Below are 20,220 nucleotides of genomic sequence, written 5' to 3'. Positions count from 1 at the left end.
GAGGATGTGACCCTTGGAAAAGTGTGGTATGCCCTAAAGGCTATAGACACTGCTTTGAAGTCGATAGCTCATTCCATGACTGAAATAAAAACGCAAGCGCAAGGAAATACTACAAAGATTGGGACTTTGGAAACTAAGATGCAAGATCAGGAAGAAAATTTCAAAAAAATGGAGTCTATGCAACAGAACATAGTAAAATCAGAAAGTGCCAAGGGGAGAAGATTGGAGAAAGTAGAAAACAGCTTGAGAATGTTAAATTTGAGAGTAATTAACTTCCCAGTGGTGAGATTAATTTCTCCTATAGATTTATTTAAAACCTATATGAAAGATATTCTAAAAATTCCTGAAACTGCATTCCCTGTATGCACTAGGGCATATTATCTGCCTCAAGGGACCTCTCAGGCAGTACAAGAAAATTTACCTGCCATGGATATTTCTGAAATATTGGAACTATCCTTAGAGACTGAAGTCAAAGAAAGGAAAGTTTTATTAATTTCTTTTGCGTTCTTATCAGACCGTAATTTTGTTTTGAAAAAGTTCCTTAGGAATAGAACAGCTCTGTTTTACGGTGCCAAATTGTGGATCTATCCCGATTTAGTTAAAATAACCCAGCAACGTAGGAAGGAATTTCTCAATATGAAACAAAGGGTACTTAATTTAGGTGCCCGATACATATTACAATTTCCGTGTAAGTGCTGTATTAGTTACCAAGGAAATAATTATGTTTTCTTTGACCCTAGCCAGCTGAGGGATTTTTTAGTTGGTCACCCCATTGAAATACCTACAGTGTGATCGGCTATAATAAATGTAGTTGCCTACCTACCTATTTACTTATAAAAGTATGTTTGTAAATGTTTGTTTAATTCGTTCAATTTACTTCTTGCCTCAAATTCTTATATTTAGGAATGCATATGGAAGGCAAATTATTTTCCAGATATCAGAAGTTTCTTGTATTTTGGTTACTTTATTCCAGAATATGTACCGTATTTCATGTTAAGAAATGATTCATGATGTATAATTGTGAAAATTTGAAAACAGAAAAAAAAAAAAAAAAAAGAATGGTCTATGTTTTATTAGAGGAGCTGCACATTGTAAACTTAAGTTTTGACTAGTCTAGTTGATCTTTAATTGGGGAGACACATAAAGATGACATAAACCCGCAATTTCCTTGAGGAGGGCACTATACTCTACTTTGCAGTAAGTCTGGGTTTCTTATTTAATGGTTAATATTGAGATAACAAGCTATTAGTCATGATTTATATGTTTCTTTTTCAGAGATGTAGGGATAATTTCTTCACCTAAATGCTGTAATGTAGGGAAAAACCTAAAAGGGTTAATTTTTGGTTTAGAGTTATAAGATTTCTAACAATACAGTAATCTTTGGTGGTGAACAAGAACAACTATAAAATCTATGTTTGGAGATATCACTATTCAGCGATAAGAGAAATTTTAACTACAACAAGGTTTAACAATTCAGCAAAGAGATACATGTTTGATACTTTAAACCTCAGTAATAAATGGTAACCCAGTGAAAGCACTGTGATGAGAGAATCACCTTGCTGGTGGTTGAAGAGAATCGGTAAGTACTACTTTTGGAAATTTTAGAACTTAAACGTTTTGGGAGAATTAACTATTGGGGTGTATTCTTTATTGTATTTTTCTGTATGTATTAAATAGCTAGTCAGAAGCAGGCAAAAGCCAGGAGTTTGTATGTTTTAAATAGCTAATGAGAAACAGGCAAAAGCCAGGAGTTTATGTGCTTGCTTTTCCTTCCCTCCCACCCCTCGCCCGTCCAACCCTAGTCCAGCCACCCCTAGCTCATACTTTGATTTATAGGCAGTAGACACTTTCAATTAAAAAAAAAAGTCAGCCTTTTAATTTAAACTTAGGATTGCCCTAGGCCTTATCAAGAATTTAATCATCCAATTTTAGGCCACTACCAGATAAATAGTGAATACACTAATACATTTAAAAGACTCTAACTGTACACATTCCAAATCCCATAACAATTTAAACTTAACTAGGAATGGAACAAAGTTAAGATGAAGGAAGCAGTCCAGAAGCAAAAGGGGGGGCCTTTCCAGTATTTGCAGTCTTTTTCATCGAATGTCACATGTATGATTTTTTACCCACCAGTGAGAGGTTGTATGTGTGCACCCGGTGCAAAGAGCTTCTGTCTCTTAGAGAACAAGTCCAACCTCTGGAGGCAAGAGAGGAAGACCTAGAGGAGCTGATGCAGACATAGAGGTATATAGATGAGACCTTCAGGGTCTCATCTATATACCTCTATATACCATAGTAGCCAAGTCCCATCTCCTTTCTGGCAGCCCTGAAGCTGCCTTGGAGGAGGAAGATCTCATGATTGGAAACATCAATTTGGTACAGCAGGAAATAATCCTGTAGCAAGGACTTGCTCTCCAGGTGGTGCACTGTCCTCTAACATTGAGGATGTGTCTCCCAGGCTACTTCCCAGGAGGGAAGGGTTAGGTTAGCTGTCATAGTTTGTGATTTCATTATTAGTAAAGTGGATAGCTGGGTGGCTGCTAGGAGTGAGGATCGTCTGGTAACTTGCCTACTGAGTGCAAAGGTGATGGGCCTCACACAGCACTTAGATAGGATTTTAAAAAAGTGCTGGGGAGGAGCTAGCTGCTGTGGTACATGTGGGCACTAATGCCATAGGAAAATGTGGGAGGAAGATATTTTAAGCCAAATTTAGGATATTACATAGAAAGCTGAAATCCAGAACCTTCAGGGTAGCATTCCATGAAATGTTCCCTTGTCCATGTGCAGGTCCTCAAAGGCAGGCAGAGCTCTGGAGTCTCAACGGGTGGATGAGATGATGATGCAAGGAAGAGGGATTCAGTTTTGTAAGGAACTGGGGAACCTTTTGGGGAAGAGGGATACTTTTCTGAAAGGATGGGCTCCATCTTAACCAGGGTAGAACCAGGATGCTGGTGCTAACCTGTAAAAAGGAGATAGAGCAGTTTTTAAGAACATAGGAACATGCCTTACTGGGTCAGACCAAGGCCATCAAGCCCAGCATTCTGTCTCCAATCCAGTCCATAAGAAGCTGGTAAGTTCCCAAAAATTAAGTCTATCCCATTTTACTGTTGATAGTAATAGCAGTGGCTATTTTCTAAGTCAACTTAATTAATAGCAGGTAATGGACTTCTCCTCCAAGAACTTATCCAATCCTTTTTTAAACACAGCTGCACTAACTGCACTAACCATATCCCCTGGCAACAAATTCCAGAGTTTAATTGTGCGTTGAGTGAAAAAGAACTTTCTCTGATTAGTTTTAAATGTGCCACATGCTAACTTCATGGAGTGCCCCCTAGTCCTTCTATTATCCGAAAGAGTAAATAACCAATTCACATTTACCCGATCTAGCCCTCTCAAGATTTTAAACATCTCTATCATATCCCCCCTCAGCCATCTCTTCTCCAAGCTGAAAAGACCTAACTTCTTTAGTCTTTCCTCTTAGGGGAGATGTTCCATCCCCATTATCATTTTGGGTGCCCTTCTCTGTACCTTCTCCAGCACAACTATATCTTTTTTGAGATGCAGCAACCAGAATTTCACACAGCATTCAAGGTGCGGTCTCACCATGGAGCGATACAGAGGCATTATGACATTTTACATTTTATTCACCATGCCCTTTCTAATAATTCCCAATATTCTGTTTACTTTTTTAACTGCCACAGCACACAGAACCGACGATTTCAATGTGTTATCCACTATGACGTCTAGATCTCTTTCTTGGGTGGTAGCTCCTTAATATGGAACCTAACATTGTTTAACTATAGCATGGGTCATTTTTTTCTATATGCATCACCTTGCACTTAACCACATTAAATTTATTCTGCCATTTGGATGCCCAATTTTCCAGTCTCACAAGGTATTCCTGCAATTTATCACAATTTTCTTGTGATTTAACTACTCTGAATAATTTTGTATCATCTGTAAATTTGATTATCTCACTCGTCGTATTTCTTTCCAGATCATTTATAAATATATTGAAAAGTAAGGGTCCCAATACAGATCCCTGAGGCACTCCACTGACCACTCCCTTCCACTGAGAAAATTGTCCATTTAATCCTACTCTCTATTTCCTGTCTTTTAGCCAGTTTGTAATCCACGAAAGGACATTGCCACCTATCCCATAACATTTTACTTTTCTTAGAAGCCCCTCATGGGGAAAATTGTCAAACGCCTTCTGAAAATCCAAATACACTACATCTACCAGTTCACCTTTATCCACGTTTATTAGCTCCTTCAAAAATGTGAAGCAGATTTGTGAGGCAAGACTTGCCTTGGGGAAAGCCATGCTGACTTTGTTCCATTAAACCATGTCTTTCTATATGTTCTGTGATTTTGATGTTTAGAACACTTTCCACTATTTTTCCTGGCACTGAAGTCTGGCTAACTGGTCTGTAGTTTCCCGGATTGTCCGTGAAGCCCTTTTTAAATATTGGGGTTACATTAGCCACCTCTGGTGTTACCTCTGTTGTTATCTATAGCTCCCAGTTGAAACCACTGAAACACATGAAAAAGCATCCACAACCCATCCTGGACAATGATACCAAAAGTCATTGGTCAAAATCCTATCCTTGCTTACCAGCAACCCCCAATCTCAAAAATATACTCACCAGCAACCACAAACTACACAATGCCACCTACTCTGTAACCAGACCCTGCTTTAAACCCAGATGCTGTTAGAAGGCAAGCCAGAACTTGTGCTATTCCGGATGGTCCCCGGCGCAGCAGTGGATGTCTTTGGCAGCATCTTCCAGTGGCAGCATGGTGGGATGCGCTTACCATCATGGCTCCTCCCCCTCAACGTGCTGAGCATCAGCACTGGAAGTTCCTACACTGAGAGCAGGACCTTAAAGAATAAAAGTGCAGCGTTATAGCATTTGTTTGCCTCGGCTACAGGTTTGCTTGTGCTGGTGCTGTTTCGTTTTGTTTTGCCTCTCTGTGCTTTGACCTTTGTTGGACCCTGGATTTTGCCTTGCCTGTTGCCTGCCTCAACCCCTGCCTGGACTTGGATTCTGGTTTATCTGCCAACTGCCTTGACCCCTGCTCAGAGTGAAATTTGGATTATCTGTTGCCAGTCTTGGTTTCCATTCAGACCAGATCAGTCGGTATCATCAACCCTAACTCCTTGTGGGATCTTTGTGAGGCCTGGGTACCACTCCGCAGTCCCCAGCCTGAGGTAAGACTGTTACTCTATTCCTTGGATCCACAAAACATAACAGTTAGCTGAGGCCATAGATTCAGTAGATGTAATAGCCTTACAACCGATTCCAGGTCTGGCCACCGGGGTACAACAATAGGGAGTTTTGGATCAGGTGACAGTTCTGGAAAGACTAACAGCTTGGATGGATGCTCTTGCCATAGCCACTCCACCGCCACCCTTGAGTACCCCCCACCTAGTGCTGTTCTTCACCTGCCTCCTCCTTCTCATTTCAATGGAGATCCACAGCAATGCAGAGGATTCATTAATCAATGTAAAATGCATTTTTCACTCCAAGCTCCACTATTCCGTATGATAAAACAAAGGTGACTTTTATTCTTTCATTACTGGAGGGTCCAGCCTTAGCATGAGCATCCTCACTGTGGGAGTGAGATGATCTGCAATTAGACAATTTAGATCAATTCCTTAAAGATTTTTGTCTAGTTTTCGATGAATCAGGATACTCGGCTTCCAGAGCTTCTGACCTCCTACAAATTTGACAAGGCTCTCGTTCAACAGGAGAGTACATGATTCAATTTCAGACCTTGGCCACTGAACTTTGCTGGGGAGAGGCCAATCTCACTGCAATCTTTTGCCAAGGGTTATCAGAGACTATTAAGGATGAACTGGCAGGGTGAGATCCACTGTACTCCTTAGAAGAATTGATCCATTTGTCAATTTGTCTGGACCTTCGCTTCCAGGAAAGGTCTTGAGAAAGAGCTGTTCATCATCGGCTGTTACATTTAACGCCTTCCTTTCAACAACTGCTCCTCTCCTCCAAACCTCAGGAAGCATTAACAGTCACCGAGGAACCCATGCAAATTGATCGGGTTAAGATTTCCTCCTAGGAGTGTCAACGATGAAGATATCATAATCTTTGTTTATATTGCGCAGGAGCTGGCCATTATTGTGTAGCCTGTCCCTTGAAACCAGGAATCTCTTGGACCTAAGATTGGTGGGAGAGGCCTCCCTGGGTTGTGAGATCTCCTCTCCACAGATCTTGATTCCTGTAAGTCTGTCCACAGTTAAAAATGTCATCCATATGCAGGCCTTTCTGGACCCTGGAGCAGCCGGGAACTTCATTGATGAAAGCATGGTTCAACAATATCAGATTCCTATAGAACCACTTAAAGTGGCTCTTACTATATCATCAGTCTCAGGAGAACCTCAGTCTGATAGATCTCTCGCAATACCAGACCATTAACTATGACTACTGGGTTATTGTACCAAGAAAACATTTGTCTTTATATGTTGTTTTCAATGATAAACCTGATAATATTGGAACTGTAATGGTAGAAATAACATCAACCTCACATAGATTAGAGCTCACTACAACTGGCCAAATGGAATACAAAATGTCATAAGGACTGCCTGATTCCAGTAAAACCACCCCCTCTTAACATCCTCTGATCTGTGCCAACTCTTCCTGGGTTACCCAACCTATACACAGATTTTGCCAATGCTTTTAGTAAACAACAAGCTGAAACCTTACCTCCACATCAAGATTATGATTGTGCCATTGATTTATTCCCTGGGAAGATTCCTCCTCAGGGAAGAGTTTATTTGCTTACAGAGCCAGAAACTGAGGCCATGAATCAATACATTCAGGAAAACCTGGCCCATGTGTTAATCAGGCCATCCTCCTCTCCAGCAGGAGCAGGGTTCTATTTTGTTGGGAAAAAGGATGGCTCCTTACGACCGTGCATTGATTATCGAGGCCTGAATGCCATTACCTGGAAAAATCAATATCCTTTACCTCTTATTACTGAACATTTAGACCGACTTAGAGGAGCATAGATATTTACTAAACTGGATCTTTGAGGAGCTTTCAATCCCGTTTGAATTTGGGAGGGGGACGGATGGAAAACGGCTTTTAACTGTCATGATGGCCATTACGAGTATTTAGTTATACCCTTTAGCCTGTGTAATGTTCCAGCAGTATTTCAAGCCATGGTAAATGATATATTCTGAGATCCCTTATACTCACATGTTCTTGTTACCTAGAAGAATTCTCATTTTTTCTAAGATGGTGAGCCAACATTAAGTCCATGTATGACAAGTTCTTCAGTGTATGAAAATAAGCTATATGCAAAATTAGAAAATGCACCTTTCACCAAGAAGAAATACCCTTCTTAGGGTATCTAATTTCATGGACAGGTCTGAGAATGGACCCAGAGAAACTTAAGGTGATTCTGGATTGACCTCAACCTGTGGGTCTCAAGGCTCTACAGTGTTTCTTAGGTTTCTCAAACTATTATCAACAGTTTATTTGAATTATTCAAACTTAGTAGCATCACTTACGGCCCTGACCAAAAAAGGGGACCGATGTATTGGATTTCAGAGACTGTTCAAGCCTTTCAACACTTAAAAGAGGAATTTGTCAAAGATCCCTGCTTACAACATCCAGACCCAATGAGACCCTTCATTCTGGAAGTGGATGCCTAGCATAGATTTACATGCAGCCATATATGAATGTATATGCTGTAGCACATAGTTATTTGAAGTTATCCTCTATGTATCTAAATGTTCCCACAAAACCTCCACTTTAGCAGGTGTAGATCTTTGTGGGTAGTTTTCCCAGTCTAAATTTAAAAGTGAAAGTACAAGTGAAAGAAATGAGAATAAAGTCTACAGGTAAAATCAACCCTCAGACATTTCCAGCTTTGAAGGTTTCCCTCTGTATAGGGTCAAGTCAATAAGATATTCCTGTGAAGGATGTCTTTAGGCTTTAAATGTGCTGTATTCATCCTTAAGAAGAACAATGTTCTGTATGGGTGACATTACAGTTGGAAATGAAGTGAAATGCTGAGAATCGTACCTGTGGGTAGTGATAGATCCTGAACACTTTGGACAGCTGCATCGATACCTCGGATGGAAGGCCTTCAATGACAGCAGTGAGCAGGCCTTTTCTTCTACATTGGTAATTAGGGAGGCCATAGAACCTCTCTGAAAACAGGTCCATTAAAACTTTAGTGGATAGAAATGGGTTGTTGCAAATCCTGTACAGCTGAAGCCCAAGTGTGATGTTCGGTAAGAGCTCAGGGTTCTTGTTGATATCCTTCACAGCAGAAATAAGGGCCAGGAAATTATAATAATACATGTTGTCACGTCTGCAATGTTTTAAAATGTAAAGTCAAGTTAGTATCTAAGTAAGAAACAGTAGGCATATAATCACTGAAGAATATGTATAGTGATAGAGAGAGAGAGAAGAGAAAGAGAGAGAATTCTTGTGGCACTGGTTGGCCAGCATATTTTTAAAGTGAAACAAAAAAGACTAAGTGATTATTACCCTTATTTTGCTGATTTTTCAAAGTTATTTAGCTGCGAAAGCTCAATGTTATGTATGTAAATGTGAATAGTGTATCCCCCATCTTTGGATGGCTACTACCCCTCGACTGGACCATAAAAGAGTTAAAGGCTGGATTTTAAGAAGCACCCGAGTACTCACATATCTCTCGGTTCATGCACAAATGGGAAAGGTAAAAAATAGAGGCAGATTATGGGCAGTTTCTGGGAGTTTTATGGGTTCAGGGTAAAAGGGAGGAATATTAATTAGGGGAGTTAGGAAGTCCTGTCCTTTACATGAATGAACTGGGAATGGACCAGAGAAATTGGTAAATGTGTTGGCGCGTGTATCTAATAAAATTCCCCACTTATGCGGTAGAGCCATATGTTAAATAATGGTTGTGTCTCTGGGCGTGAGCCGACATACATGCATACATATGTGCTAGGGGTGTGCATTCGTTTTGAACTTAAATGTAAAACGCTACTTTTTTTTTTTTTAACTTAAAAAAGTGATGAGGCGAAAACGATCGGATTTCCAACTTATTCAACATAGCTATGTTGAATACGTTGGAAATCGCGATTGTTGATCCAAAATAAAAATTTAAACCCCTCACCTTCCTTAATCCCCCCCCCCCCCAAAGACTTACCAAAACTCCCTGGTGGTCCAGCGGGGTCAGCACGCCATTTCTGAATTCCTTTGCAAGGAGCACGTGACGTCGGCGCCACGTCGGAGTGACGCGGCGTCACGTGATTCCCCCCGGGTTCGCTCCAGGACCCAAAAGTTTCCACCCAAAAGAACTTTTGGCCAGCTTGGGGGGGAGGGAGGGAGGGTCCTGGAGCGAACCCGGGGGGAATCACGTGACGCTGCGTCACTCCGACGTGGTGCCGACATCACGTGCTCCTTGCAAAGGACTTCAGAAATGGCGTCCTGACCCCGCTGGACCACCAGCAAGTTTTGGTAAGTCTTGGGGGGGGGGATTAAAGAGGGTGAGGGGTTTAAATTTTTATTTGCACATATGGACATAGACTCAACTTATGGAATTCTCCATATGTCCATATTGACCGCAAATGACCCCCCCTTTCGACTTATGGACTTATGAACATAAACTTTTGGTCTGCACATCCCTAATATGTGCTCACGCTGTTGTTTCAAAGTTACCGTCTTAATTGCCTCTTCAGGACTGCAACCACTCCTGACTAAGTTTTTCACAGTCTTGTTTTCCCCAGGGTTGGGAATCTTTGTTGGTGGGGGTAAAGACTTATCTTTCAGGGGCCGGAGTGACAGGAATGACTTTGGAGACTTTCCTTTCCCTGGGAGAGAGGTGCATGTTTCCTTCTCTGAGTGTGCTGTGAGTGCCAATAAATACACTGGAGCTACAGACTGGTTCTCCAAAAAGAAATTACTTTACTGGAGGTAAAGCAGGTGAGATATGGCACAATTAAATCAGTCCTTAGCGCCACAGGAGCATTTTTAGTTACAGTCTGCTTCCTCTCTTTCTATGCATGGGTCTCTCAACCTCCAGATCTTGGCTAAGCGAGGATCCCAATTGGGCAGGGTATTCTTAGTTGGGCAAGAAAACCCCTTCCAAAACTGTAAAAAAGTGTAAAATAGTCTAATACACAGAGAGTCCAAAACCCTCTCTCTTCTCAGGGTTGAAGACTCCAGATGGGTGTCCTCAAAGGTCTCAAGTGGTTCTTATCCACAGTTTCTTCCTTGTTCTGTTTCTTTCACACTCACATCCCTGAAGGGAGGGATCCTGTCTGGAACATGCAGCTCTGGATGTTCCCCAAAGGGCAGAAAGAAAGGCAGCAAAATTCTTCCTCCCTGATCTTTATCCAAAAAGCTTTTTCTAAGAAAAAGAGTTTGTCTCTTGCATCAGGTCACCGCCATACATCCTTTCTCATTGACGGTCTAGAAGTGCAGGATTTACTTAGCCTGGGCATCTGAGACATACAGTTCCCCATGTCCTGGATCCAAGAGATACCTGGGGCCTCACAAGCATCCTACCACAAATATAGAAAATTAAGAAAATAATTAATCCAGCGAGATGCCCCAGCCAGCCAGTTAGTGGACTGATAGAAACCACCTCTCGAACATGCTTAGGATCCCCAGGCAGGGTAGGCCTGAAAATCAAAGCAAAAAACTCTCCTCATTGCCACCTTACTCTCCAAAAACCTAAAACCACTATCAACAGTCTTTCAGAAGAGAGCTGCTTATAAAACCTATCCTGGGGGATGGCCATACATATAAATGGTACCTTCCCTCACTCTCTAACCTACTCTGTCTCTAGCTAAAGAATTAAACCAGGGCCTTAATGGTAATGAGACTGAAGGGTTCATTACAATAGTAATATAGCCTCAGATTACATGGCACAGACATGTACAGGTAACCTGATTAAGCAGACACGTTCCTCAAACTACAAACATGCATTATGGGCCGTGAATTTGGAGGAGAGATGGGATTTATTTCTATAACTTTTAATTATCAAAATTTTGTGTGTACATCAAAAACTTTCTGAAGTGCGGGTGTGTGATGTCATGTATGCAAATAGTCACATATCAAAGGATTTTCAAAGTGTGCTTTGAAATTATTCTGTAACGTCTATATGTACAATATGAATGCAGATCTTTACCACTATCTGGACTTCTTGACCATTCTGTCCCCTCAATGCAAAAACTTTAGAAACTGAAGTAGTATCAAACACAATTATTGCTTTCCTAGGAACTGATTTTCTTGATACTGTTTTCTAAATGCTTAATATGAAAATTTAAAAAAACCTCACTATATTCAACTTATAGGGAACTATATTTATAAGGGTGGCCCTTAGTTGTATATGATTTTGTGAACTGAAATATTTTGTGAACTGAAATATTTTTCACCTCCCAAGCCCCAAACTTGTTCCAATCCATGTAAAAGTACTCTCTTTAAAATTTCAGCTCAATTAGATAATATTAAAATGGCTCCCAAAGGCCCTGAAGTTTCAGACTTTAACAAAACCGATATGTTCTTTTTTTATTAAATTGGTTTTCTCTTCTTTATCATACTTTTTTTGAAAGAAGAATAGAATATGATTGAAAGAGAATTTAAATTTGTAATAAAAAATGTTTCTGGAAGCTTATAGAAGATTTTGAAAGGTTCTAGAACCTTCTAGAAGGTTCTACAACCATCAGGAAAGTTCTGAGGCCTATATATAGATGGCGTCACTCAACAACTCTCAGAAGTTCAATTCAAGTCTTACAGCCAGTAAGGCTGTTTTCTAAGTTCAGACACAGATTTGAAGTTACAGTTCCATTTGTTAAGATTTGAGTAAGTTATCGTATTAGTGAGTTTGTGCTTTGTGAAGTGTAGTTCATTTGTGCAATATATTTATTTATTTATTTATTTATTTATTTATTTAAAAACTCTTCTATACCGTCTTTAAGTTGGAGAACCATCACAACGGTTTACATATAGGCACGATAATTATGATTGGTATAGCTTACAACTTGAACATGTGCCATCATAGTACGGTAACAATAAAGTGCAATAAGCTATGAATTTAAGTAAACTAATCAGTTTGGTATGACAATTTCTCAACGGTACAAAATTAACATTACTGTGGGTTTGTTCGGTGCGTCCATCTTAATCAATTGTTTTTTTTCCTTCTCTTTGCCCTTCTCGAAAGCTTGTATATAGAGCCAGGTTTTCAGGTTAGATTTAAAGATTTTCAGGCATGGTGTTCCATAGTACAGGGCATCATCATCAAAGTCCACTTCAAGACTTTCTCACTGCTTACGAAAAGATTATGAATGTAGTCTCATCAGAAACATAACAAACCAAATTGTAGGAATGAAAATACCTTCAAAATGGCAAGTACTCAGTGTCCTTTCTTCAATTAATATGTTGTTAAATTATCAATCAAAGTGCGACCTTAGTTGTAAAAGTAGTTCTTGTTTTTTGGGAAAAGGGATGAATTCCCCCCAAACGAACTGATCATTGCATTGAAAAAGTTATATCACTATATAAAGAATGGCAAGATTTACAGAAGTGGTTAGATAGAGACTCAGATGTGGAAGCAAAAAAAACCAAATACAATTCCTGGATAAATTAGATTTATTTGATGTTGCACAAGATAATGCATTAAAAATGAGGAGGATAAGCAGTCTTTATTATTGTAATGCAAATAAGGACAACCAGATTCCATGGCTGGCATTGATCATAAATTTAAAGCCAGTGAAGAAAAAAAATCAGGAACGCAGTGAAAAGGAAACAGAGAGAAGAAAGAGAACTTATGAGGAAAAGGAACAAAATGTCATGGTTCAGCTACCATTATTGTCAAGCAGTGATAGTGATGAAGAAGACAGCCAACATTCTAATGATCCTGCTCAAGATACACTTCCAGACTCAAGTGATACCATGACAGTGAGCAAACCAAGTGCTTCGGGTATGAGAGACACACTAGATTTTTTCACTCCACATCTGTCTGAAGCATTAGACAGATGCAAAATCTCTGACTGAAATGCAGTTCATCTTCCAATGGCTGCAGCAGAGGCTTTCAAATGTAACACTAAGAATGTAATTATTAATCGTACTTCATTTCAACATTGATGGAAAGAATTCAGGGAACAGAGAGAAGCAGAAATGAAAGGAAAACGTAATCTAGCAGATTGCAATGCTTTGGTGTTACACTGGGATAGCAAGCTGCTTCCAGCTTTATCTGGCATGGAAAAAGTTGATAGATTAGCCATAATTGTTACTTTTCATGGCAAAGAACAATTATTAGCTATACCTGAAATTCCAGCATCTACAGGAGAAGATCAGGCTGTAGCCATTTACCAAGCAGTGGAAAAATAGGAATAGAAGGAAAAATAGATTTTAAAAGGTTGCGCGCAGGAGTACATGTGTGCGCGTTACCCGGCGTGAGCACATGTACACCCAATTTTATAACTTGCGTGAGCAGGCCGAGCCACGCGCCTTGCACGCGCCGAGCCATGCTGCCTTCCCCCATTCTCTCTCAGGCTGCTCCGAAATCAGAGCGACCTATGAGGGAACTTCCCTTCCCCCTAGCCTGTCCTTCCCACTCCTTCCCCTAACCTTTCCCCCCCCCCAGCCCTACTCTAAACCCCCTCAAAAAATGTGTTTTACCTTTTGCGCCTGCCTCCAGGCAGGCTCAAGTTGCACGCGCAGGCTGAATGCTGGGGCGCAATCCCCAGCACAGGGCCAATATGGCTGTTGTGCCGGGAGCCTGACCCCGCCCCTGCTCCTCCCCCAGACCGCCCCAGACTGCCCATGTCCCGTCCCCTCCCCGCTCCTTTTTGCAAGCCCCGGGACTTACACGCTTCATCGGGTCTTTTTAAAATAGTTCTGGCTCGCACAAGGCCAGTTACGCGCATAACCCTTTGAAAATCTGGGCCACAGAGAACAAATTTTGATCTTTATTACAAAAAAATATATATAGAAGCACACTTAAAACTGAATACGTATTTGCAAAAATGTTTTTTGGGGATTTTACAAATATTTCCAATTACAAATATACTTACATCATTTTATAGAATGTGCACGCACATTAGGGATGTGAATCGTTTTTTTGACGATTTAAAACAATCGTCAGATATATTTTAAATCGTCAAAAATCATTAGAGTCGCGATACAATAACAATTCCCCCGATTTATCGTCAAAAAATCGTAAATCGGGGGAGGGGGAGGGCGGGAAAACCGGCACACCAAAACAACCCTAAAACCCACCCGACCCTTTAAAACAAATCCCCCACCCTCCCGAACCCCCCCAAAATGTTTTAAATTACCTGGGGTCCAGTGGGGGGCTCCCGGCGCGATCTCCCGCTCTCAGGCCATGGCTGCGTTAATAGAAATGGCGCCGGTGGCCCTTTGCCCTTACCATATGACAGGGCAAAGGTAGCGCTGGCACAATTTTGGTTCCTGTGACCTGACGTCATGAGTACAGGAGATCGCGCCCGGACCCCCGCTGGACCCCCATATGGGTAAAGATCAAATTTTGATAAGATCAAAATTTGTTCTCTATGGCCCAGATTTTCAAAGGGTTATGCGCGTAACTGGCCTTGTGCAAGCCAGAACTATTTTAAAAAGACCCGATGAAGCGCGTAAAGCCCCGGGATGCGTGTAAGTCCCGGGGCTTGCAAAAAGGAGCGGGGAGGGGACGGGACATGGGCAGTCTGGGGCGGTCTGGGGGTGGACCAGGGGCGGGGTCAGGCTCCCATCACAACAGCCATATTGGCCCTGTGCTGGGGATTGTGCCCCGGGTCGTATGACATAGTGAGGGCAAAGGTAGCGCCGGCGCCATTTTGAATATAGGCAATACGGCCCGAGTGCAGGAGGTCGCTCCTGGACCCCGCTGGACTTTTGGCAAGTCTTGTGGGGGTCAGGAGCCCCCCTAAGCTGGCCAAAAGTCCCTGGGGGTCCAGCGGGGGTCCGGGAGCGATCTCCTGCACTCGTGATGTCGGGTGACAGGAACCAAAATGGCGCCAGCGCTACCTTTGCCCTGTCATATGGTAAGGGCAAAGGGCCACTGGCGCCATTTCTATTAACGCAGCCATGGCCCGAGAGCGGGAGATCGCGCCGGGACCCCCCACTGGACCCCAGGTAATTTAAAACATTTGGGGGGGGGGGTTCGGGAGGGTGGGGGATTTGTTTTAAAGGGTTGGGGTGGGTTTTAAGGTTGTTTTGGTGTGCCGGTTTTCCCGCCGATTTACAATTTGACGATTTTTTAACAAAAAAACCCATGACAATCAGATTTCTCTCCCCCCCAGCCAAAATCGATCGTTAAGATGATCGATCACACAATTCACATCCCTAACGCACACCACACTCCTACTATAACAACATAAGAGCAAATGCATGTGTACTATTTGTTATAATCTGGTATGTTTGTAGACCCTGGATCGGTGTGAGAGCTGACTCCACCCACAGGGAGGAGCCCTGTGGGGACTCACCATGATAGGCGGGCCTTAGCTGAGACAGACACAACAGTAAAGAGACTTTATTGTACTAGAATGTAGAAATACCCACCAAATGGGAAGAGAGAGACACAGTCCAGAGGAATGGGTAGCTCAATGATGGTATTCCCAGTAGTGGTCTGCGGAATGGGGTACTCTGGGGAATCCCTCCTTTGATGAAACTTCTCTGTATTGATCCGGTAGTGGCCCGCAGCACGGGGTATGCCGAGAATCACAGAAGAATGTTGAGAGTAGGGCAGGAGGTCAGTAGAGCTGAATAGCATATGGTACTCACTCTAAAGTGTGCAAGAAAGGTTGCTAAGGTGAACACGGTAGGGATGTGAATCGTGTCCTCGATCGTCTTAACGATCGATTTCGGCTGGGAGGGGGAGGGAATCGTATTGTTGCCGTTTGGGGGGGTAAAATATCGTGAAAAATCGTGAAAAATCGTGAAAAATCTAAAAATCTAAAAATCGCAAAACCGGCACATTAAAACCCCCTAAAACCCACCCCCGACCCTATAAATTAAATCCCCCACCCTCCCGAACCCCCCCCCCAAATGAGTTAAATAACCTGCGGGTCCAGCGGCGGTCCGGAACGGCAGCGGTCCGGAACGGGCTCCTGCTCCTGAATCTTGTTGTCTTCAGCCGGCGCCATTTTCCAAAATGGCGCCGAAAAATGGCGGCGGCCATAGACGAACACGATTGGACGGCAGGAGGTCCTTCCGGACCCCCGCTGGACTTTTGGCAAGTCTCGTGGGGGTCAGGAGGCCCCCCACAAGCTGGCCAAAAGTTCCTGGAGGTCCAGCGGGGGTCAGGGAGCGATTTCCCGCCGCGAATCGTTTTCGTACGGAAAATGGCGCCGGCCATACGCGTATGGCCGGCGCCATTTTCCGTACGAAAACGATTCGCGGCGGGAAATCGCTCCCTGACCCCCGCTGGACCTCCAGGAACTTTTGGCCAGCTTGTGGGGGGCCTCCTGACCCCCACGAGACTTGCCAAAAGTCCAGCGGGGGTCCGGAAGGACCTCCTGCCGTCCAATCGTGTTCGTCTATGGCCGCCGCCATTTTTCGGCGCCATTTTGGAAAATGGCGCCGGCTGAAGACAACAAGATTCAGGAGCAGGAGCCCGTTCCGGACCGCTGCCGTTCCGGACCGCCGCTGGACCCGCAGGTTATTTAACTCATTTGGGGGGGGTTCGGGAGGGTGGGGGATTTAATTTAAAGGGTCGGGGGTGGGTTTTAGGGGGTTTTAGTGTGCCGGCTCATGATTCTAACGATTTATAACGATAAATCGTTAGAATCTCTATTGTATTGTGTTCCATAACGGTTTAAGACGATATTAAAATTATCGGACGATAATTTTAATCGTCCTAAAATGATTCACATCCCTAGAACACGGTAGTGGCTCGAAGCACGGGGTACGCTGGAGATTCTGTCAGCTGAAGGTAGCGAAGTCACAAGGCTGAACCAGATAAAGCCCAGAGTGAATGATGAGAGACTCCAGGCAGGAAGGCCCTCTGAGGAGCGGATAGCCAGAACGTGACAAGGCTCCCAAGGAGCGGGTACCTAAAGCGATCGAGTCTCTGGATCAGGAACGAGTTCAGCGTTGTGAAGTAGAGTGTCTCCAAAGGAGTGGAATTCAGCAGGAAGTCCTTGCTAAGTCTTAGGTAGCTCGGACCGGCTGGTTCAAATACACGCAGACAGATGATGTCATGTGGAGGGGACGCCCCCAAGGTTCCCACCATGACGTGTATAAGATGGAGCCTGGTGCACGCTCACATTCCTTAGGTAATCCCCGAATCAAGATGGCGGACAGGATAGCCCATGCCGTCCCAGGAACGCTGAGGAGAGCGGCATGCAGAGGCAGAGGTCGCTAATTGTCTGAGAATTACTGGTATAGGAAAAAAGAAGGTGAGCAACAGAGGTCGCAGCCATCTGTGACCGACGGGCGCAACACTATTTAACAGCTCAACTAACACAGTATGTGAAAGCTTGAGTCAAACTTCTTTACAAGAATCATTCATTTTGAAATCACAGAAGAAATGTAAAAATTCAAACTTGAATGTTGTGATTTGTGGGTATGTGGACCCTTGGCCTGAGGTATGAGTTGTTACCACAGGCCCACAAAATCAGGAGGTGAGGTCAGATATGGCAGGGAGCTCTGAGTGAATCTGTGGAGAGGTCCCGAGGAATCAGGAGGAATTCCCCAGTAGACAGGCAGGCTGGAGATGATACCTGGATTGAGACCCCGAGGGGGAAGGCACTGGGCAGGTTGCAGGGTGGAAAGGCTTGAGACTGGCATGCAGGAGGTATACCGGAGAGACACCCCTAAGGGGCGGAGCTGCGGAGCGAGGGAGGTGCAGCTGCAGTGATGTAGGCCAACCTGCGGAGCTGGGAAAACTGAGACAGGTCTCTGATGATGGCATAGATAGAACCCCGAGGAACGGGGAGCACAGACAGTCTCTGTATGATAGTGAAGCACAGCCCCGAGGAGCAGGGAAGAGTTGGTAGTCTAGTAATACGTAAGCGTGACCCTGAAGAGCGGGGAAGTGCAGGCAGTCACAGTGAAGCACCAGGACATGACCCCAAGGAGCAGGGAAGCCCTAGAGTAAACTCCCGAGTGGTAAAGGTGTTCCAGGGGGCAGCCCCGAGGAGCGGAGAGCCTTGCAGAGTCGGATTTTGGGAAGCTCAGGGCCAGCTCGAGGAGCGGGGTAGGCCAGGAGACAAGGTCCCCATAAATAGTGCCCACTGACCCTCGAGGAGTTGGTACCAGACAGAGTCCAAAGTCCAACAGGATCCAAGCGTAGGCACAGGAACACGGAGCAGGAGCTAGTAGAGATGTACGAAACATGTTGCCAAGTCGGCTAGCTGAGGGCGAAGGTGGAGCTTAATTACCTTGATCCAATGACATCATCAAGGCAGGACGCCCCTGAGGTTCCCACTGAAGAGGGTTCCTGCTGAAGAGGGTTCAAAGGAGGGCCTGGTGGCATGCATGCACGCCTAGGAAGGCCCGGAGACGACATGGGTGGCCGCAGCGTCTGGGCCGCCACGAGGAGCCATGGGGAACAGGGGCGGGGGGGGGTAGAGATTGGCCTGTAGGGATGTGAATCGTGTCCTCGATCGTCTTAACGATCGATTTCGGCTGGGAGGGGGAGGGAATCGTATTGTTGCCGTTTGGGGGGTAAAATATCGTGAAAAATCGTTAAAAATCGTTAAAAATCGAAAAATCGAAAAACCGGCACACTAAAACCCCCTAAAACCCACCCCCGACCCTTTAAATTAAATCCCCCACCCTCCCGAACCCCCCCCAAATAACTTAAATAACCTGCGGGTCCAGCGGCGGTCCGGAACGGCAGCGGTCCGGAACGGGCTCCTGCTCCTGCATCTTGTCGTCTTCAGCCGGCGCCATTTTCCAAAATGGCGCCGAAAATGGCGGCGGCCATAGACGAAAAAGATTGGACGGCAGGAGGTCCTTCCGGACCCCCGCTGGACTTTTGGCAAGTCTCGTGGGGGTCAGAAGGCCCCCCACAAGCTGGCCAAAAGTTCCTGGAGGTCCAGCGGGGGTCAGGGAGCGATTTCCCGCCGCAAATCGTTTTCGTACGGAAAATGGCGCCGGCAGGAGATCGACTGCAGGAGGTCGTTCAGCGAGGGTTCCGGCGCCTCGCTGAACGACCTCCTGCAGTCGATCTCCTGCCGGCGCCATTTTCCGTACGAAAACGATTCGCGGCGGGAAATCGCTCCCTGACCCCCGCTGGACCTCCAGGAACTTTTGGCCAGCTTGTGGGGGGCCTCCTGACCCCCACGAGACTTGCCAAAAGTCCAGCGGGGGTCCGGAAGGACCTCCTGCCGTCCAATCTTTTTCGTCTATGGCCGCCGCCATTTTTCGGCGCCATTTTGGAAAATGGCGCCGGCTGAAGACGACAAGATGCAGGAGCAGGAGCCCGTTCCGGACCGCTGCCGTTCCGGACCGCCGCTGGACCCGCAGGTTATTTAAGTTATTTGGGGGGGGGTTCGGGAGGGTGGGGGATTTAATTTAAAGGGTCGGGGGTGGGTTTTAGGGGGTTTTAATGTGCCGGCTCACGATTCTAATGATTTATAACGATAAATCGTTAGAATCTGTATTGTATTGTGTTCCATAACGGTTTAAGACGATATTAAAATTATCGGACGATAATTTTAATCGTCCTAAAACGATTCACATCCCTATTGGCCTGTGCTGCGAGCAGACCCGGGGAGGGCTGGAGAACAGTGCAGGATGTAAGTAAGTGCGGTCGCAGCCGTCTGCGATCAACAGGCATAACATTGAAGAATCCCAATAAGGATCCTCATTTCACCTATTGGCTTCTTCAATAGTAATTTGAACATTGAGCAATAGGGATGTGAATCGTTTTTCAACGATTAAAATTATCGTCCGATAATGTTTATATCGTCTTAAATCGTTATAGAACACGATACAATAGAAATTCTAACGATTTATCGTTAAAAATCGTTAAATCGTGTTAGTGCGCACTAACTCGAGTTAGTGCGCACTAACTCGATTTAGTGCGCACTAACTGAAAATGATACAAATAAACACTTTCCAGGTCACTGAAGGTCAGTTAGGAATGAATATGTGTTCCTATTGGCTGGCTGCCCTCTTATCTATTGATGTTACCAAGGTTACCACTGAGGTGATTGTTGGGGGGATGGGAAATGGAACTGGAAACTAACGAACACCAACAGAAAATGAAACAAAGTGTTCACACTTC

General features: G+C 44.3%; 1 protein-coding gene across 1 annotated transcript in view; it reads right to left on the bottom strand.

Moving 5' to 3' along the window:
* Nucleotides 1-8,336, bottom strand: part of LOC115077507 (vomeronasal type-2 receptor 26-like) — a 52,283-nt gene extending 43,947 nt beyond the window's left edge. Inside the window, exon 1 of the mRNA XM_029579798.1 lies at nucleotides 8,055-8,336. Coding sequence (XP_029435658.1) covers nucleotides 8,055-8,336 — 282 coding nt within the window. The remainder of the gene's footprint in view (nucleotides 1-8,054) is intronic.
* Between the last annotated feature and the right edge of the window lie 11,884 nt (nucleotides 8,337-20,220).

This window comes from Rhinatrema bivittatum, chromosome 16 (genome assembly GCF_901001135.1).
Source record: "Rhinatrema bivittatum chromosome 16, aRhiBiv1.1, whole genome shotgun sequence".
In the NCBI taxonomy this organism is placed as follows: domain Eukaryota; kingdom Metazoa; phylum Chordata; class Amphibia; order Gymnophiona; family Rhinatrematidae; genus Rhinatrema; species Rhinatrema bivittatum.
The sequence above is the reverse complement of the archived record's forward strand: the minus strand, read 5'-3'. Positions and strand labels throughout refer to the sequence as shown.